Genomic DNA, 21357 nt, shown 5'->3' on the forward strand with positions numbered 1-21357 from the left:
ATCAAACATCAACAATTAAACAATTCCATATGCAAAAACAAAACAGAACAAAATTCAGATCAAATACAGATATGAATTTGGATAAAGATCTCCACTAAAAGCTTCATTTATTTAAAATATTTATAAACTGCTTAATTAAAAAAAACCTCTTAAGCAGTAAAACAAGAAAAATCTTCAATTATACAGAGTGATTACCAAGGAAAACTGACTGTACTCTTTTCCACTATCACTAATTTAAATATATAATGGCAAAACTTGCTAAATTTACGTGATACTGGGGAGAGCTGTGGGTCGCAGGTATCAGCCACCAATACTTCTTCTTCAGGACAGACATCCCTTTGGGTGGATGAAAGAGGGATCTTCCCAAGCTCTAGAAAGAGAAAAATAAAGGTCATAATCAGATACAGCATCTTTATAAAATGAAGTTTATTTATGGCATCCTACAGCAATTCCTCCTTAATATCAATGGTGGTTCTCTGCCTTGTGCTTGATGAAGAGCTGCCCCTTGCCTAGAGGTATTCTCCCCCATATTCAGATCCAGAAACAGAGCGAGCAACAATGCCCAGCTCAGGAGCAGCTCCTCTCACACAGTTTTCCCCTCTGACAACTGACCTGATGGGAGTTAAGACTATTCCTTGTTATGGAAACTCTAAAATAACTGGCTCTCTGTTTGTGGGTATGAGAGGATGGAAATACTTTTATTGTCCATTAGGTGGTAGTCTGAGACAAGTTAGTAAAGAAGCACTGCTACCAAAAATTCAGAACCATTTCCTAGAAGGAAGGAAGGATTTGGAACTGTATATTTTTATATTGTATAAAGGGGACCCCCTTCAAACTGTAATTATTCTTAATATTTTTAGCAGGGAAACAGATTTTGAAAAAGCATACTCCGAGGTCTTCCTGTCTGTTCCAAATCTGGACCCTTTTGTTCTGTGTACTGGACATGTCTATTCTCCCGTTTTCGGCGCAGTTGATTAACCATTGAAAGTGACTGAACAGGTGAATCTGGAACGAACTCTTCCATGTATTGCTCTTGCTCCCTAAGAAAAACAGACAAAATTAATGTGAAACCTAAATACTACAAAAAACATAAAGTGTTGATCTGTCAAGAGTGTATTAAGGATCACTGGGAATTGGTATCTGAAGAAGTGTGCATGCACACAAAAGCTTATACCCAGAACAAACTTAATTGGTCTCTAAGGTGCTACTGGACAATTTTTTTCGACTTCATCAGACCAACACGGTTACCTAACTGAATCGGGGAATGCAGCCTTAGAGAAGGCAGAAATAGTCCTTTTAAATTCTAGAAAAAGAGTGGCACTGCCACTTAGAACAGGCATAGGCAAATTCCGGCCCTCCAGATGTTTGGGACTACAATTCCCATCATCCCTAGCTAACAGGACTAGTGGTCAGGGAGGATGGGAATTGTAGTCCCAAACATCTGGAGGGCTGGAGTTTGCCTATGCCTGGATTAAAAGGAGGGAACCTGGCAGAAGGTGCTAATAAAAAGGCAAGTGGTGGACAGAACAAAGAATGTCTTGGCAGGTTGAAGCTAAAATAAGTGGCTGAGACATTGGCAGTGAAAACATAAATTATAAACAAAAGATCAGGGAATCAGTGGGACTATAAAGGAATAGCTGGAAATGACAACAGGCTCATTTACCAAACCTTTCACAAGTTCTGGTTTGGCTTACCAGCCAAGCATATTTCGTAGTTGCCAGAGATCACTCCTTTTGCTATGATCCTTCCCACCAGTCACCTACAGGCGCTGGAGAACAGAGGTAGAAGAGACTCTCATATTGTCCTGGAGTAGCAGAAACACCAAGTCTCTCTTTCACTGTTTCCATCTGCTCCAAAACTTAACAGCATGGTATGAGATACACTGCCTCCTCACCTCCCTCAACTAGAAGACAGTAGGATACATTTTTTTGTAAAGTGGTGGGATGTGGAGCTACTCTGGTATCCAACTTTTCAGCACTCCATGAGCAACTCCTTCCCTCTCAGGAAAGGGAGGGTGTTACACTGAGATGGGACAGGGTTTATCTGATTTATTGTGGTTTGGTTATCGTCATTATCCATCACTTCCTGGACAAACCTTTCCCTACATCTATTTGCATAGGTACAAACAGGAATTATACTTACTCTATCTTCTCTTGCATCTTCTGAAGCTGTTCAGAAATCTTCTTATTTTCATCCTGTAAATTGTTTCTTTCATTCACTGAAATATGCAAAAAAATGAAATAACATGGCAATTTCCAGTTGTGTTTTATTTCTTCATCAGTCTTCTTGGGAAATCCATTAGATGACTAAAAAACTCACTTGCATGTACTTGTACTCCAATACATTTTGTTTTCATTCTAAATAAAGAGTTCCAGCCAAGTCACTAACAGAATGTTATAAATGCAATTTGTAACTTAATTACATCACACTGATTAACTGTGAAATCCAGCAACAAATTACTTACTAATTGACTTTTTCATCACATGAGAATATTGCTCAATAGAAAGAAATAAGACTGGTGATGTAAAGGAAATGACATTTTAAAAAAGTACTGGTCCTACTGTCTTGTGTGATGTTTGGAAAGATGTGCCTTTTATCCTATCCTTGACCAAAGTCATGATGCTATCCAAATTAGTGGGCATTTGTGAGCTATACTCCCTTCACAAGAAAGTCAAGTAATAGTTTATATCCAGGAACTTTGATTCCCTTTAGAAGGCCCCTGAACCTAAGATGTAAAAGAGTTATCCATTTGTCTATAAGCAAAGCAGCACAATAACTTTAAAGGGAAAGTGGCAACATTACAAAATTTCATTGAATCCAACAGTACCTGATTAATGGGAGGAAAATACCGTATTTTTCGCCCTATAGGACACACTTTTCCCCCTCCAAAAATGAAGGGGAAATGTGTGTGCGTCCTATGGGGCGAATGCAGGCTTTCGCTGAAGCCTGGAGAGAGAGAGGGGTCGGTGCGCACCAACCCCTCTCGCTCTCCAAGCTTCAGGAAGTTCTCCGCAAACCGTGGGAGAGCTGCGCGAAGTCGCACAGCTCTCCCATGGCTTGCGGAGAGCTGCCTGTTCTGGGGGCTGGGGTCAGGAGAAGCTCGGGCTTCCCCTGCCCCAGCCCCGCGCCTGGGGGGGGAAATAATTTTTTTTCTTTATTTCCCCCCCAAAAAACTAGGTGCACCCTATGGGCCGAAAAATACGGTACATCAACATCCTCCACTCCTCAAACAATCAACATAACAGGTGTATAGCAGAAACACTGTATAATGGTGCTAACAGAGCAAACACCTCCAGGAGACCAAAGCAAGTCAAGTCAAACACAGAAAAGGTTCGGCTCCTTCCCCTCTACCCTGCAAGCTAGTCATAAACCAAATATAATCTGGGTTTGGGATGGAATCTTTAGGCATCTATTGCAATAAACAGACTCTGGCTCAATTCATACACCATAGCAAACCACAGCTTGTGCTTAGCCACAACGCTGTTTTGAGCTGTCAAACATACGGTAAATACTAATTTAGAACTATTTGTCTCCTATTGTTTTCTATCTGTTCAGAACTATGATTTGCTCTGGTTTCTATAGTGCAGCAGCTTCTTGAGGCAGAGCAATTCCTAACTCTGTGATGCTGCTCTGCTTCTGTTGAGATGATGGTTTGTCACTGGTTTCTGAATTCGGATGCCATGGCAGACAATTCGTACAAGCTGTGTTTTGCAAATTATCTTCAAACTGTGATTTGATACCTTGATTTGGTAGTACCTTCCCTAACCATGGCTTGTAAACTTTCATAGGTTTGGATGTAAAAACAAACCATAGCTTGGTAGGATATACCTTTGTGTGTGAGCAAATCTTATCCAAAGAGCATAGGAAAAAAGCACTTCTCTATATTTTATCTTATTATATTAACTATTTTGAAAGCGAGAAGTGTTTTATTAGACATTCCAAAATTTAAGAGGCTAACAGTACAATCCCACACATTAGGTACAATGGAGCCTATAAGTATAAGCCTGTTTGGGGAATGAATGGTCAATCAGACATAATGAGCATTTTCTGTGTACAACGTAGTATTTAAATATAGAAAAACTAACTATTACTGGCTCAAGAGTGTGTGATAACAGAGCACATGCAAAGAGGTCCCATTATTATGAAATGACTCAAGTAAGATAAAACTCACTCAGTTCTGTAATCAGCTTGAGGTTCTGTTGCCGAATATTTTCAAATTCCTGCTGTTTTTTCTTCATATGCTCTTCGGTTACTGCACAACGATCACATAATCCTGCTCTTAACCTATAGAAATTAGAAGATAAAAAAAATAATATGCTTATCTAACTCTAACATATCTTTAAGTACTAGATAACTCAGGGCATACCACTGATCTATCAAAATTTCAAAAGTAGGAGGTGCCTGGCTTAGCTTTTGAAAAACAGGGGGCCCAAAGTATTTACTTAATTGGAAACCACTGCACAAGAGGCCATAAATGTCCAATGGAAATTACTCCTTAGTAAGTGTGCTTAGGATTACAACCTGAAGTGGCATAGATGATCTAGAATTTTAAAATCTTGGCTATCAACCATTCTTATTATTATTGTGAAACACCTTTTTTGATACATGGCAATCAGAAGCACAATTCTGATTTTACTATCAAAGACTTTCCTTCAACTTCTAAATCTTTCCTATCTGCAGAACAACAAAATTGTTCTGGATGATCAAGTTAGCATACATCTATTTGAACTTGTTTCTTGACACACACATCATACAAGGTTACATGCTTCATAGCACTGAATGAACTTCCAAGTCCTTGAAAAAATTGTCCAATACAAATCAAAAGGCTTTGAATTCAAAACTTAAAATAGTCAGGGAGAGCATCCATTATCACCACTTCCATTTAGTAAGCTGTTTACTACTCAGTTTGATATAGAAGCAGCAAACAATAATCTAATCGGCAGGGCTTTCAAAATAAGAAAAATTATGGCTAAACCTTACCATCAAAATGGGGTAATTTCTACTTACCGATCTTCTAAAACTGTAATCGTTTCATGCAATGATTTTTGTTGCTCTCTAAGCTGCTGGTTTTTGGTGTAAAACTCTTCGAGTCTTTCTGCATCCCTAAACATATATGAAAATTAATTTACAGCAATTGTATATGTGATATATGCATTTTCATTAAGCAGAAATCATATTACAGTTAACAAAGTAAGAAAACTGTGCTAACCAGACTAATAAAACGACTCATCTGCAGTACAAAGCACATTACTCACATGGTCACAGTTCCATTGGCTTCCACTATAAGTAACATGAATTTGACAGAGGAGAAGGATGGTGCTTGATGGAAGAGGGAAGTGGTAGCATAGTACAACAAAATTATAGCTATTCTGCGCATGTGTTTTCTGTCAAGGAAAACTTTGCATTAGAATGGGCTGCAGGGAATTATTAAAATGAGAACAGATAACCAAATTACAGTGCAAGCCTATGCAGGTTTTCTCACAAGTCCCAGTGTGTTCAGTGGAGTTTACTCTCAGGTAGGAGCATGCAGTTGTGAAACCTTAATGAATCAGAATGGTGAAGTTGTCCTACATGCATGGATAGGATGCTCACAATTTTTTAAAAAAGAAGCAGTATGTAGGGAGGTTTAACAATTTCTTCCCCTTAGCTGTGATCCCCATGAACCCCCTGCAACATGGAAATGACCCTTAGAAAAGACACTCCCATGGTCTCAGTGAAAATCAGAGTCCCTTATGCTCAGCATTAAAAATAAAGAAGAAAGATTGATGCTACACACTACACATTTAATATAATGTGTGGTAGTTATGTCCCAGATTGGTTTATAGAGCAGGGAGAACATGGTGGAATCAGATAAACAAATACAGTCATACCTTGAAAGTCAAACAGCTTGGTTCCCGAATGTTTTGGCTCCCAAATGTTGCAAACCCAGAAGTGACTGTTCTGGTTTGTGAACTAATTTTGGAAGCCAAATGTCCGACGGGGCTTCTGTAGCTTCAGATTGGCTGCAAGAGCTTCCTGCAGCCAACCAGAAGCCACGCTTTGGAAGTCGAACCGACTTCCGGAACGGATTCTGTTCGACTTCCAAGGTACGACTGTAATAGTCTGGCCAAACTATTATTTGCTTAATTTATTCAATTTATATGTTGTCTTTCTGAAGGAGCCTAAATTAAATGCAGTGGTGGCAGCACTGCACATTTACACATGGTATTGGTCTGATCTTATAAAAGGGGAGAGGGAGGGTCCACATCTAATAACAAACGGGTGTGCAGGTGGGAAATGTACAATCCTCTTGTGCACACCATTTAGCTCTCTGCAACTCAAGCAGTTCAGGGCTGGTTTTTGTTAGATTTAGTCAGTGGCAAGAAAACAAACACAATTAACTAATGCAAGAAGGATTTTTACTAACAATAACTGCAATTATGTGAGGATAACATGGAATCCATATTAACAGTAGCAACAACTGATCTGGCACCTCTTTTTAAATGCTGGCAGTCAAGCTTTGAGAACAACAGACACCAAATATAAACACTTCTATTCAAAACTGGCTGGAGTGTGTAGTAGTTTTCCAGACTTGCTTTAGAAGCTGCTATATCTTAGGGACTTAAGCTTGCAGCTCAGCTATGAACAGCTACTGGGTGGCATTAGGCAAACCAGTATTTCTTACTCACATGAAACAAAGGGAACCTTACAGCGATACTGTACTGACAGTACTTTAAACAACAGTGCTATCCTGCTATCCTATGTGTGTTCACTAAGAAGAAATTCTCACTATATCCAAAAGGGGGTTGCTTCCAGTTAAGTATGCATAGCCTGCAGATCAAACAAACACTAAATAGGATTTCCAGGTTGAGTTCCTCACACACAAACCTGAATGCCTGTTATAGGCATAGTGATTGTGCCAGTAAAGAAAGTAGCCACCTAAAACAGCATAAGAAATGCACAACATGGTGGCCTAGGCAACTGAATGCAATCCTCTAATCATGCATAAAGTCCCACCTGTGGCTCAAAAAGCTTCCAATTTTAGTCTAAAGCTAGAATTTATTCTAAAGCTAAGCAGCACTTATATATATTAAAGCAGAATTTCTAAGCAAACTTACCTGAGAGCAAATTGCATTAAACTCACTCAGACCTACTTCTGAGTAAACATGTTCAGGCTACTTTGTTGTAACGAAGTCACTTGCTAGGAAATATATGTCACTGAACACAGAATATTTACTATGAATGAAGCATGGGCAGGATTACTTGGTTGTAAGTACACTCACATTCTAAGAACGGAGCAAAAAGTGTAAAAAGAGAGAGAAAATAGTGCATGATGGTCATGATGCTGCTTGACAAAACTGACAAGCTCTTCGGCTATGAAAATAGCCTCCCTAATGAGTGGTCCCTGACCCTGCATTTCCAAGACCATTAGCCTCACCGCTGAACCAGGGTGCAGCATAAGGAGCTCATTGTCTGGCTGGTTATCAGTGCTGAAATATTAAACCTCAGGTATTCAGAAAGAGTTGGGGAGAACAAGAACTCCTATAGAAGACTGTTATATCTACAATGCACTACTTGTAGGATGATTCCAGCAAGTAATAATTAAGCCATTTAGCTTGGTATGTATTAAATCTCAAGAGAAAGTCATCAATAATACCCATCTTCCACCAGCTCTGAGCTGAGGATGGAAACTTTTTAACAAGGAGATATACATGACAATATTATTCCAAACACAATCACTCTACAACAAAGTTTAAATTGAAGTTGGAGTACAGAAATGTTTTTGGAAATTTGTGTACAGGCTGAAATGAATTTAGCAGATGTATCCCCCCCCCCCCGAAACATTAGCAACTTTATCCTATACAAGTTACCGTATTTTTTGCTCTATAAGACTCACTTTTTCCCTCCTAAAAAGTAATGGGAGATGTGTGTGTGTCTTATGGAGCGAATGCAGGCTGCGCAGCTATCCCAGAAGCCAGAACAGCAAGAAGGATCGCTGCTTTCGCTGCGCAGCGATCCCTCTTGCTGTTCTGGCTTCTGAGATTCAGAATATTTTTTTTCTTGTTTTCCTCCTCCAAAAACTAGGTGCGTCTTATGGTCTGGTGCGTCTTATAGAGCGAAAAATACGGTACTTAGAAACATAAGAGCCCTGTGGGATTAGGTCAAAGGACCATCTAAACCAGCATTCTGTTGTCACAGGGAAGCTTGAATGCAGGGCTTGAGTACAATGATACTCTCTGCACTTGTGATTCTTAGCCACTGGCATTCAAGGGCACACTGCAGCCCAACAGTGAAGGCTAAACACAGCCTCCACAACTATGTGCTGTGTGAATAAGTGTTTCCTTTTGTCTGTCCTGAATCTTCCAGGGATTTAGTATTATGAGAGGTGGAGAGAAAAAATCCTCCCTATCCACTTTCTCCACACCTGCCTAATTCTTGCCCACTTCTATCTTGTTTCTCCTTACACACTTTTCCCCTACACTAAAGAGCTCCTTTGCTCATAGGGAAATTGTTCCAGCCCCTTGATCATTTTGATTGCCCTTTCCCGAATCCTTTTCAGCTCAACAATAACATTTTCAAGGGGAAGCAACCAGAGCCGTTTGCAATATTCCAAGTGTGGTACCGCCATAAATTTGTATTAATGGGATTCTGATACTGGCAGGTTTTCAATTCCTTCCTAATAATAGTCTTTTTCACAGCAGCCACACAGTGGGTCAACACCTTCATCAAGCTATCTACTACGACCTTGGGTATCATTTCTACTCAGTCACTGCCAGTTCAGGTCCCATTAGTGTATCTGTGAAATTAGAATTGTTTGGCCCCATGTGCATCACTTTACATAAAACTGAACTTGCCATATTACTGCCTATTCACCCAGACTGGATAGCCCTCACATTCACAATCCCTTTTTATTTCACCAATCTTGACAATTTGGTATCATCAGCAAACATGGCTACCTTACTGCTCACCCCTAACTCTGGATCATTAATAAAAAAGTTTTAAAAAAGTTAAACACTAGTCTCAATAATAATCCATTAAGAGGTTACTTTCTACATCTTTCAGTTGGAGAACTATTGGAGAACTATTTATTCCTATTCTCTGCTTTCTGCTGCTTAACCAGTTACAGAGCCATAAGCGGACCTCTCCTATTATTTTTAACTCCAAAGCTTATTCAAGGCTTTGACAAGTGACTTTATCAAAGGCGTTTTAAAAGTACACCTATATCTACATCCTTGCTGATATTCTACAAGGTTAGTGAGACAGGACTTACCCTTGCAGAAATCATGCTGATTCTGCTTCAGCAACACTTGATGAATTTAGAAGTAAATTCAACCAAGTTCCATGAGACTTGTTTCAAAGAAAGTGTGCATAGTACTGCAGTTTTAATGTAACTGCTAAACATAAGAAATGTTGCCTCTATTACAATCCCTGCAATATTGTCCTTAACCTACCTTTTGCTTTATCATTCCTAGAAAAGGAGATAGTAGGCTCTGTCTGAAAAACCAGCCTCTGAGGACCAGTTAGTAAATGCAACTATTTCCATTAAATGAAGAATTATAGCATATGAGGAGATACTTACAAACACCTTTCTGTTTTCAGCTTGGTGATCTTTGCCAGTAATCCTAATGAAAGAGAAACAGAAAAGCAAGAATTTATATTTTGAACTTCCATATACAAATTAATGAAGAATAATGTCTTTATATGTATATGTAGAAACTACCAGCAAATGCATACATTTGGGGCTAAATTATGATGTTATTGTTCTGAACAAGTTATTTCAGAAATTTATAGTTTGTTTTTCAGTTACTTCAGTTCTTAAAAGAAGGTAATGAACCAATGGTTCCTAGGATGCTGTCTCCAAGGATAGCCCTGAAAAAAAGCACATTATAGAAATCTAGCTAAGAAGTTGCTAGCACTCAAGATGGAAAAGAGAATTGGTGCAACAAGAGTGCAAGAACTATTTCACTCTTCTGTTTCGCCAGCTCCCCTTGGTCAGGGTTCTGGGCATTTTTTTTGGCTAGTTACTAAGGCTGGCCGAAATTTATTGACCCCGGTAATCAAGGCTGTTACATTCCTGAACCATAGCTGGAAGAATGGTGACTACTGATTGCTTTAAAAAAACCAAATTCATCAGAGCTCATGCTTCTGTTTTGAAAGCAACAGTCATACAACACATTAATGCCATGTCCTATTACAGAAGAAAGGCAAAATAGAAAATGCATGAAAATGACTTCAAAAGAAAAATTAAGGGAAGACAGGAAAGGAGGGCTCTTATCTCTTTAAGCACTCAAATATGCTTGATCATGTAGATCAGTTAGGAAATAGTTTTTCTTAAAATGTGGCTTCAGTTTGGCAAGACAATTAGATATCTGGAATTAAGACCCCTAATAAAGTGCTCTGCTTTAATCCTTCTCCACACCCATCAGAAGGAATGAGACTGCACAACAATGAGGCTCCTGTAAGAACAGGTAGTCTGTTTGGCACAGTTTTTGGTATTTTAACACTAGCAGCCTCAGTTGCTACTGAATAAGCTGTACTACGAAGGCAAAACTATAGTAATACTACTTCGCATGAATTCAGGAATTATCAGAATATTCCAGAAATCTTTCTGGAGCAATCCTAAATCAATAAATTAGAATTCGGGTATGAAGTCTGTTGTATAAATTCTGAAAAATTATGTTTGCTTTGCAGATCACTATAACTTTTATTTTTTCTCTCCACTATTCTCTTTCAATAAAACAGACTGCCTCATAACCCATCAAAGATGTAGCATTTGTGCTTAAATCATATTAGTCCTAATGAGAGTTTTAAAAAGTAAACTTGCCTTAACAGTGTTACCCTTGTGTCTTCCCAAAAAATGTATGAGAGACAGAGAACACAGACCAATACCCATTAAATGCATGGCAAGAGTAAGATTTACCACTTACTTATATCTGCCAGCTTGCTGCGCACACAATTTTCATTTAGGTTAGATTAAACTGAATTATAACCTATGAAATTCTGCAAAGGGTGGAACTACACATTACACACATTTCCCAAATGAGTGTTTACTGTTCAACAGTAATGTTTGGATATTTGTGAGGGAAAATGGAGGGTGAGTGGTGAGGTGTCTTATCCATGCCCATCCACTGATTCTCCTCCACAAGCCTCTTCCCAGTACTTCACACACATACCCACGTCACCCAATTTGATTTATTTCAGGTTTCAGAGTTGGATGCGTGTGTGGAATGTTGGGGGGGGAGGGGAAGCCATTGGGATGGATTACAAGGGAAAGGTTTGCCACCTCTTCCCATAAAATCTCCCCTAAAAATTCCTCCCTTACACTAACATAATATATACAGTGGTACCTCAGTTTTCGAACATCTCCGTTGACGAACGTTTCAGAACTTGAACGCCGTAAACCCAGAAGTAAATGCTTCAATTTTCAAACGCACCTCGGAAGTCGAACAGGAAACGTGGCTTCCGCTGAGTGCAAGACCCTGAAGCCTAGCTGTCAGCTATTGAGTTTCAGTTTTCAAACATTTCAGAACTCGAATGGTCTTCTAGAACAGATTATGTTTGAAAACCGAGGTACCACTGTAGTTCCATCCTTAGCATAACTTCTGGGAAGGTTTTTCATAACCATGTTAATATCCTGTGCTTTTATTCTGATAATCAGTCTTGTGAGTTCATCATCACACAACAATGGATTTGTCTAATTGAAGCCATGAACCAAAGCAGAGAGAAAAGTTGTGACATGCAATGAAGGTTGTGTCTGAAGCCTAAGCATTCAGCACTAAGTGTAGTATGCAACTTATTAGACTGTATTTTCCTCCAAAGCATGTTGTTAAAAATTAGAAGAAACATAACATTATCATTTGATTGCTTTCTTGGTAGCACAAGGATGAAGTTTGCACATGGAAAAACAACAAAATGACACAGTACAACCAGTGTAAGCACCAGGCACTTATTTCTCTGGCTACTGTCAATTTTGCTGACATTTAGAATTCAAAATTCATGAGTCAGCTTTAATTCATATTTATAGACCTCAGGAGCAAGTAATGTCCAGGCAAGTCTGTGTTTGATGTGTCTTAAATATCACTGTACCCAGTTCTATAGGAGGGACCCCACCTTTTGCAAAAATTAACTATCCTTCAGGCATGTCTTTGATGTACTCATGCAGCATCTAACTTTACTAATCATTGTGTAGAACATAGAAACAAAGGTTTAGGCATGAAAAAATCTGCCTTATGGCAAGGCTGCACTGACACACCCATAGTCAATCTAACTAGATTTATTCAGTGTCATTTATTTCAGGGGGACCTATTTCCAAGAATATACAGGCCTATGTATTTTTGAAAGGTCATGCCCAAGTTTTTATTATTCCAAACTGCAAAAGAACATTAGATTAGACACATTTTTTAAAAACTTAAGTTTTCTGTTATTCTGCTTCATGACATAAAGGCACTCCTTAGATTGCAAAATCCTGAGTTGATGATGTCTCAGCATGTGCCTCACTGATGACATTCCACCCACTGTAAAAACTCAGCTGAAGAATGAACTGAGCCAAAAGGATTAAAGCTAATAAACCTAGTAAGTTCAGTAAATGATTTGTTGCCTATAGAAGGTAAAATATATTGAGGAAATTACTATGCCTCGCACACCCCATCTTTTATCAGCAAGGAAGTGTATTGTTGAATGCATTAACCTGGGCTGTTTTAATTATTCTATGTGCAACATTCCCAGATATCACTTTCTCTCTTGGATTTTAATCTGGCCTGCTACAATCCTTGGTATCCCTAGTAGTTTGGACAGTGTTTTCTGCAACAGGCAAAACACAGTCTGTTATTTGGATGTATCTGTTCCCCAATACAGTGGTATGAACTTAATTCATTCCAGAAGTCCGTTCTTAAACCAAAGCATTCTTAAACCGAGGCACACTTTCCCTACTGAGCCCTCCCGCCACCGGTGCCCTTCCACCATTTGTCTTCCGAGGCAAAGTTCACTAACCGGAACACCTACTTCCAGTTTTGCGGAGTTCGTTGCCTGAAGTGTTCGTTAACAGGACTGTTTGTAGACCGAGGTACCATTGTACTGTATAGGCTAGTTTGCTATGTGAAATCAGCTGTTGGTTTTCTTCCTGCCCTTTAAATATATTTGTTGTTTTTACCCATTTTGATTATCTTATGTGTAAACTGCCTTGAGACGGCAGTTTGGAAGGCAATTAATAAATTAATTCATTGTAATAATAATAATAATAACAACAACTCTGATGTTGCCTGTTAATATTGCTGGCATTCCTGGGAATGAGTTGCATGATTCTGTCTGCATAGAGAATGCAAATGCATGAAGACTCACAGCTGCTGCTTCTGGCATGTGTGCATGTGTGTAAGATATATCTCCTGTTATGAGACGGGGGCTGCAATCTTAGCTCCATCAGGGTCTCCATAAGAATCTCTTGTGGTTTCATTGTCACTTCTACATTCCAAGAACAACAGCTAGAAAATACTTATCATGTACACCATACACCTTGCTCAATTTCTACATCATAGATACTCTGGTGAGGATTTAGACTGGAAACTACATCAGCATTCTGCAAAATATTAACTCTGTTTCACAGCTCATTGTAAAAAATCCAGCAGGAGAAAGACTGATAAACCAGAAAATCTTATTTTAAGATTATTCAGTTCCCAGAGTGTTCAAAACTTCAGTATGTCTAGATACAAAACATTCTGCTTAAGCAACTGAACATTGAAAAGATCAGGTCTAGTCAAACAATATCAACTCAACATCAACCCACATTCATCTGTAATTATCATACACACCCCACAATATGATTAACATCTTGCTATGTTTTCACCAAATGTTTTCTGAACAAGGCACAAATACCAGCTGATCAAGAGCTAATTATGATGTATTTATTTGGTAAACACACTGGCCTGTTATAGATCAGCAACCATAATATTACCTTTTACTTCTTTATCGTGGCATTCCTTCAATTTGGACCACAATTCCTTGAAGTAATCAGGAGCAGGTTCTGTGGAGTTTGGACTTCCACAAGTTCCTCCAGAGGTGCTCATCTTGTGTTTTCTGTTTTGAGTGTTTCACTTGTCTTTATGCAGTTCTTGCTGTTTGCCACTCTTTTAGTTTTACATCACACCGCTGATTTATTTTAAAAAGAAAATTGGATACCTGCAATGACAGGTTGAAAACATTTACAGTGTATGACTTGCAACAGTTGGGAAAACACAGCTTGTTCCCTTAAGCTCCTTTTCTTCCAGCAGGGGAAGCAATACGGGGATGTATTATTCTTACATACAGGTATGCACGTTTGGTAACAGCATCCTTTAATCTTCTAGTTCAGGAAGTCTTTCTTTTGTCTGTATGCTACAATTTTATTGCCTTGTATTGTTTTACTTGCTGATTGTTTTACTTGCTGATTGATTTATGGCATGCTACTGTAGGGACGCGAGTGGCGCTGTGGGTAAAAGCCTCAGCGCCTAGGGCTTGCCGATCGAAAGGTCAGCGGTTCGAATCCCCGCGGTGGGGTGAGCTCCCGTCGCTCGGTCCCAGCGCCTGCCAACCTAGCAGTTCGAAAGCACCCCCGGGTGCAAGTAGATAAATAGGGACCGCTTACTAGCGGGAAGGTAAATGGCGTTCCGTGTGCTGCGCTGGCTCGCCAGATGCAGCTTGTCACGCTGGCCACGTGACCCGGAAGTGTCTCCGGACAGCGCTGGCCCCTGGCCTATAGAGTGAGATGGGTGCACAGTCTGTCAAGACTGGCCCGTATGGGCAGGGGTACCTTTACCTTTACTGTATTCTACTGCATAGTTTCCTTTATGGCATGTTACTGTATTCTACTGCATAGCTTGCTTTAATATAATGTGGGGGCCTTTGGGCTGAAAAGCAGTACATAAATGAAATGAATGGTGATGATGATGATACCCTTGTATAGCCTGAATAGTAATTAGCTCAGGCTAAGTGGCCTTGAATTAACTTGTTCCCTCTGGAACCTGTAGCCTAGTGCCCAGGGCATCAGGTACAAGTAACAACAACAGTCTTGTGGCACTTTTAAAAACTAATACAATCACTGAGGCATAAGACTTCAACAGATGCATGGAATGCACACTAGTCTATAAAAGCTTATGCAATAATAAATGTGTTCATCTTTAAGGTGCCACAAGGGTCCTTGTTGTTTTTGCTGCAACAGAATAGCAGTCATCCATCTGTTAATAGGTACAAGGTATTTCAAGGTAATTGAAAGACTGTTTCCAGTACATGACATGCAATTTCCTTCTATAAGTACCAATTCACACTGTTCAGAGACTTGAGTTGCTGCGCCCTCACTGGTGAACATGCCTCACTTGTGCCATTTTTCTGTGGAAGTAAAAACCAAGACTAAGACCATTTATTTTAAAGTTCTAAGAGTACATTTTACTGATATTTTAGGGATAGTCCAGAAGTTCACCAGCAGGTGCACTACTGCACCCAGAGCTCAGAAACTGCTCGCGCTTATGAAATTCCCAGTTGCAAAAATGCGTCTGGAACTAGTGCTTTTTCTCTTTAAAAATGTTTAGGGGTACTCTCATTTTCCTACTCATATTGAAATACTGCCCCTCAATGAGGCCAAACTTAAGATTCACAGAATATTTAGGGGTATGCGTCCCTCTGCGTACCCCCAGAAAAAAGCACTGCCTCGAATAATTGGAGTTTCCAACAATGCCTGAAAGGCCACATACTCCTGCTTTTACAGACACTCATTTCAGTGCAAGATTCCCCCTCCACCTCCATTTCAAAGCACACGATTTGAAGTTAAACAGATCACAGCTGAGCTTTAAAAATCTTCCTGTATTCTCCACATCTGGCAGTTAAAAGAGTAAAACAGATAAATAAACTCCCTTCGCCCCCGCCCTATATCTACCTCACAGAGTAGATGTGTGCCTTCAACACACCCCAGAAAGCTTTGGGTTTGTTTTGCAGCTTCAGTAGCATTGCAAGAGGCAAACATCGAACAAGATGCAGGGCAAAGCGATAAAGGAAGGAACGTTCTTCATTCAGCACGTGGCCTGACCTGAAGCTCTTAGCCGGCTACCCGGCTGGAGGGGGAAAGAGAGGAGTGGGGAACGAAAACAAAGCCTCCACGTGACAACACGGACCCGCCCCCGGAAAGCACAGCGCGCGCTCCTTCGGAGTTTGAAAGGAGCGGCTTTTTCAAAAGGGTGATAGGAAGGGGAAGAGGAGGGTCCTCTTTATTTCCAGCTCACGCGCAAGGTGGCCTCCCCCCCCCCCCCGCTCACAAGGCTGTTGGTCCAGCCTCAAAACCGGAGTCGGACCAGTTTATGGGGTGGGGTTCCTTGTTCCTGCTTCCGCGCTGAGGTCGGGCAAGTTTAACCGCAGAAGCGGCAGCGTCTTTGGTTGGCTCGCTGTGGCTGCGGAGGGACACAGGGCGGCGGATGAATGCGGCCGGCCGGTTTCGGGCCGTGGAGGAAGAGGAGGCTTACAGGAGTCGGGAAGAAAGAGGCGCCGGGGGAAAGTCAAGCGGCCGGCAGGGAGCTCCGCCTCAGCCGGGCGCGCTCTTGTTACCTGAGGCAGCTGCTCGGTGGCTGGAGGCAAGCGGCGGGAAAGAGAAACGGAAAGTCGGAGGGGTCATACTGGGCCGCCGCGCCCGCCTTCCGACAGACGAGGAAAGCGCTTCGTTTTCTGTTTGTTCTCCCCCGGCGTCTGCGACCGGCTCGGCCGAGGTGCTTTTGGCGGGACGGAGCTGCCCCTGGTGGCCGGAGGCTGCGCCGGCGACTCTCCCGCTCTCCGCCTCTGAGGGGGATTTCCTTCCCTCCTTGCCAGAAAAGACGCCCCTCTTCCCGCTTTCTTCCTGGCGGGATATTTGCTGGCGGACCATCTGAAGTAGCGCAGGAAGCTCTGGACCAACCTACCCCCCGCGCAGGTCCATCTAGCTCAGCGTGGCCTGCACTGACTGGCAGCAGCGGCTCTCAGGGTTTCAGGCAGGCGGTATGTCTCGCGGTTTGAAGCCCGGGGGCTTCTGCACTCCCGGCGGGTGCTTTGCCACAAGAATTCCCGCCCTTCCCTACTTAAGGCAGCAGGTCCACTTTTTCCTCACCATGCTGAGAGTACTGTTTGCCCTGGTAGAGTCACAAAACAACTTAAAGCATCTGCACTTCTTTTTATTGAACATTTTTTGCCAAATCAAAATACTGCCAGTATTTTGCAAACGGGGTGCTTCAAATAGAACAAATGCCATAATTTATTCATTACTGTTTATTAGAAACACTAGTTTAAGGTTCTTCACCCCTTCATGTTGGGCTCTTCAATTTGGGTCAACAAAGTGGAGGAAGGGAAAAGGAGAGGCCTGAGAGAGGGCATTATTCCTTCTTCCTCATTAGGTAAAGTTAAAGGGACCCCTGACCATTAGGTCCAGTCATGACCGACTATGGGGTTGCAGTGTTCATCTCGCTTTATTGGCTGAGGGAGCCGGCGTACAGATTCCGGGTCATGTGGCCAGCATGACTAAGCCGCTTCTGGCGAACCAGAGCAGTGCACGGAAACACTGTTTACTTTCCCGACGGAGCGGTACCTATTTATCTACTTGCACTTTGACGTGCTTTCGAACTGCTAGGTGGGCAGGAGCAGGGACCGAGCAATGGGAGCTCACTCCGCTGTGGGGATTCGAACCGCCGACCTTCTGATCGGCAAGTCCTAGGCTCTGTGGTTTAACCCACAGGGCCACCCACGTCCCTCTTCCTCATTGGATAAACAATAAATAAGGGAGTGTGGAAAGTGATCACCTTTGGAGGTGATAAAAACTACTGAAAAGAATGTTTTCAATGCATTCATTTAAGTTTTGTGAGATGTGCATACAACTCTGTTATACAGATGATTCCTAGTAAAAGACTACTTTCCTGCAAAGATATGCACTTTATCTATTTAAGCAGAAAGACACACAGACATTGACAGGTGCTGCATAGAGCAAAGGTGCTGTGTCAGAATATAAATGTTGGTTGGGATCTAGATACTTCATTTCTCCCTCCTCAATAAAGTATCATTCTTATGAACTATGCAACTTGCTACTTTCCTGGAATCTGCTCTGCTTGTTTTCATGAACCCTGAACTCCGCACTGCACAGTTGTTAACCCTGATCTGCTTGCAATATTAACAGATAACTACAAGTGGAATTATGCAATTGTCCCTTGAACCTAGCTGTACTCCCTAGGAATGCTCCTTAAGCTAGCTTCTGCTTAGACTTATAAAATCAGAAGCCAAATTGGCTAGTAATAGAAGAAATTTAGGCCAGTGCCAAACTTTTTAAATACCACTCTTTCCTACAATGTCACATTTCAAAGAAAGTTTGTGTAAATTTCAATTTAAAAGGGGCAGTAATTTTTGGTACTTGTCCGAGGTAAAGAACTGTAAGGTACAGCCACTGAGGGATATAGGGCATTTTTTAAAAATTTTGTTTGTGTGATTTGTTAGGTTTAAGATACTTCCAAAGTATCTAACATTTAGCCCCTAGCAATTAGTGAAGAGGCCACAGCTCGTGCTTTGCCTGCTGAAGTCCCTGGTTCAATCCCTGACATTTCCAGATAAAAGGAGGTGGTCATGGCATCACTTGCACAGCATCACAAACCATAGTTAATTACACTTTGTTTTGTACCAGCCCCATTAGTGTGCAGAGGAAACAAACAATGATCCCTGATTTAGCATTATATCCAAACCAGGCCTTGTGGTATGTTTCACTCTCAAAATATCATAATCGTCCAAGATTTGTTCATGGCTTGCTAATTATGAGAGAGAGAAACCATTAATTCTGCTTTGCCCATGTAGTTAAGTCATGGATCATGTTTTCTCTCCTCCACACATCTTCAGGGAGGTGCATAGCAGACCAGAAAGGCACAATGAAGATTATTATTTATAAATAATATTTTGTAAAATGTAACACAACATATAAAATGTAATAAAATACATATAAAACATATTAACGGTTACTAGTCATGGCTACACACTACCTTTAGTATCAGAGGCAGTATGCCTTTGAAACCAGTTGCTGGGGATCATGTGCAGGACACAATTTATTGTGCTCAAGTCCTGCTATTCAGGGACATCTGGTTCGCCATTGTAAGAAAAGAAAGATGCATTGGATAGGCCTTTGGTATGATCCAATAGGGCTCTTATGAGAATCCTCCTAAACATCTTCATATTCACCATGTTTTACTATGATGCGCAAACTAGGTCATTGTGGAATACCTCTACTAGAGACCCTGGCAAGATACTGCCATTCAAAATAGACAATAGTGGGCCAGATGAACAAATAATAGAACCTGATGTAAAACAGCTTTTTATGTTCTGATTTATTATCGGAGGAGAATGTAGGAGATACATCTGTAGTAAAAGTGAGTATGAATACTAAGGCATCATGTAGTGCAGTGGTTCCTAAAGTCCCCCCCCCCAAACCCTTTGAAAATTGCTGAGGGTCTTGGCAGGCCACTTAATAGTTTTTCTGCATGCTGTAGCAACTGTAATGTGCTGTGCTAGATGCTGTAGGGTTTTTAATAGCATTTTTGCAGACACACTGGATTATCTGAAGTTTGCAGACCACGGCTGGTCTGTGGACCACAGTTTATGTAGCACACAGTTAATCATTTCAAATGATGCAACAGGTTCATTTTGAACTGTTGATATCATAAGGCAATGATGGCTCCCCCCTTCCCCAGTGTGTTATTCACTCTGGGTGAAAAGCACATTTGATGGTAGTAAGACAGAAGCTGATTTTCAGGAAACTGTTTGCTCTGACAGGTATCCCCATTAAGGAACCGTAACAAACTTCAAATGAATCTTCATTCCCCCCCAGAATGTAATTTTCTACTGCTTTAGTAGTAACAGTAATCCCCAAGATTATTGTGGAATTCATGGAAACAGAATGGTGGCGGGTGAGAATATGTGGATGACTACTCAAATAGAACATGAAACTACTGTGTGACGATACCTATGGATAATTATCAAGCGTTAGTTATCTCAATACATTTTATAATGATCAGTGATATTAAATAAACATTAATTTGTTGGTTTTGTTACCATCATTTACTCTTCCCTAAGTGAATATTATTTTAGCAGAAGGCTTTTAAAAAGTTTGATGTTGTGGTTCTTGGTTTTTGGTTTAAATTATTTTTTTATCCATTCATGCAGAAAGCATATTTTATAATAAATGTGGACATGTTGCTGCATTACAGCAGAGCTGCATGCCAAAGTATTTCACTTGTTTCTATGAGGAAGATACAGTTAAAAGTCAATATTGAAAAACATCCTTCAGGTGAAACCATGATTGTTTATATTCCCAGATGGACTTCTAACTTTCTTTGAACAGCACAACAGCCCTTTCCCTCATGCCATAGAAACAACAATCCATAACCTACTGAAATGAAAAACTGATCTGCCATGCAGTCTGAGGAGCAGCTCCTGTCCCCATTATATAAAAGGCATGTTAATTACACAAAGCTGATAGCATGGATTTTTGCATGACAGCCAAAATACTGTACTGAAAACAACTTTCAGCTGAAATCTGGGTTTTGAGGCAGAAAATCCAAACTGTTTGTTATGTGTACAGCTTTTACATACACAAAATCAGTTTTCTTTTTAAAAAAATATCTAAGTTTTGCAAAACAGCAAATAATAACACACACACAAGCTCATTTTTAAATCATAGCTATAAAACACACAATAAATTAGGTAACTGGTAATTTGCTGCCGTTTGCTGGTGGTACCCCAAATGTGCTTTGCCTACAAAGTCCCATTACTTTGTCATACAGTACTTTTATATGAAGAACTATTAAGTGTAGATAATAGACAAGGCTTTATTGCATGTTAAATAGATTCAGGGCCAAACAGAAAGCATGTAGCCCTGAGCACTGTGAGTCTTAACCCCACATGCTGAAGGACTTGACTCAAGCCAGCACAGTGGACCAATATAAGAGCAGGGTAATCTTGGCTCAGGATCCTTCCCTCTGTTGCAAACCTTTCCTATGCAGTAGGAAACCTGGGTACTAAGAACTGTGGATTGCAACCATTTGGAATACATACAAACATGTTCTACTTTCCAAAATATACATTAATTTTAAAAACTCATAAAGAGATTTTTTTTAAAAAATGAAATCTCTCAAAATCTGAATGTGTGAAACAAGTAAACTGCCCAAATCTGCAAGTTTCCTTTTACAATTCTTAGGCTCCAATCCAGCTAAAATTAATTATGAATAAGACAAATTGAAACTAGTAGAAAAATTACTTGTTATAGCCAATTAAAGTCATATTCAGGAAGACCCACTGAAACCATTCACTTAAATTCTAAGAAAGGACGGAAGTCAATAAATTTCAGGGGGTCCACTCTGAGTTTAA

The 21357-nt window shown here is 40.5% G+C and overlaps 1 protein-coding gene across 5 annotated transcripts in view; it reads right to left on the minus strand.

The window, feature by feature from the left end:
- Window positions 1-21357, minus strand: part of RBBP8 (RB binding protein 8, endonuclease) — a 43387-nt gene that overhangs the window by 20567 nt on the left and 1463 nt on the right. Inside the window, exons 1-9 of one of the 5 annotated variants that reach the window (XM_077933096.1) lie at window positions 16543-17056; window positions 13928-14151; window positions 9560-9602; window positions 5256-5384; window positions 5008-5103; window positions 4172-4284; window positions 2143-2218; window positions 889-1040; window positions 260-370 (exon numbers count right to left, since the gene is read on the minus strand). In XM_077933096.1, the coding sequence (XP_077789222.1) occupies window positions 260-370; window positions 889-1040; window positions 2143-2218; window positions 4172-4284; window positions 5008-5103; window positions 5256-5384; window positions 9560-9602; window positions 13928-14039 (832 nt within the window). In that variant the 5' untranslated portion in view covers window positions 14040-14151; window positions 16543-17056. Of the gene's footprint in view, window positions 1-259; window positions 371-888; window positions 1041-2142; window positions 2219-4171; window positions 4285-5007; window positions 5104-5255; window positions 5385-9559; window positions 9603-13927; window positions 14152-16542; window positions 17057-21357 lie in introns of those variants that run through there. The other 4 variants (XM_077933098.1, XM_077933100.1, XM_077933097.1 and 1 more) reach the window with 4 other exon arrangements.

This window comes from Podarcis muralis, chromosome 8 (assembly GCF_964188315.1).
Source record: "Podarcis muralis chromosome 8, rPodMur119.hap1.1, whole genome shotgun sequence".
NCBI classification, from domain to species: domain Eukaryota; kingdom Metazoa; phylum Chordata; class Lepidosauria; order Squamata; family Lacertidae; genus Podarcis; species Podarcis muralis.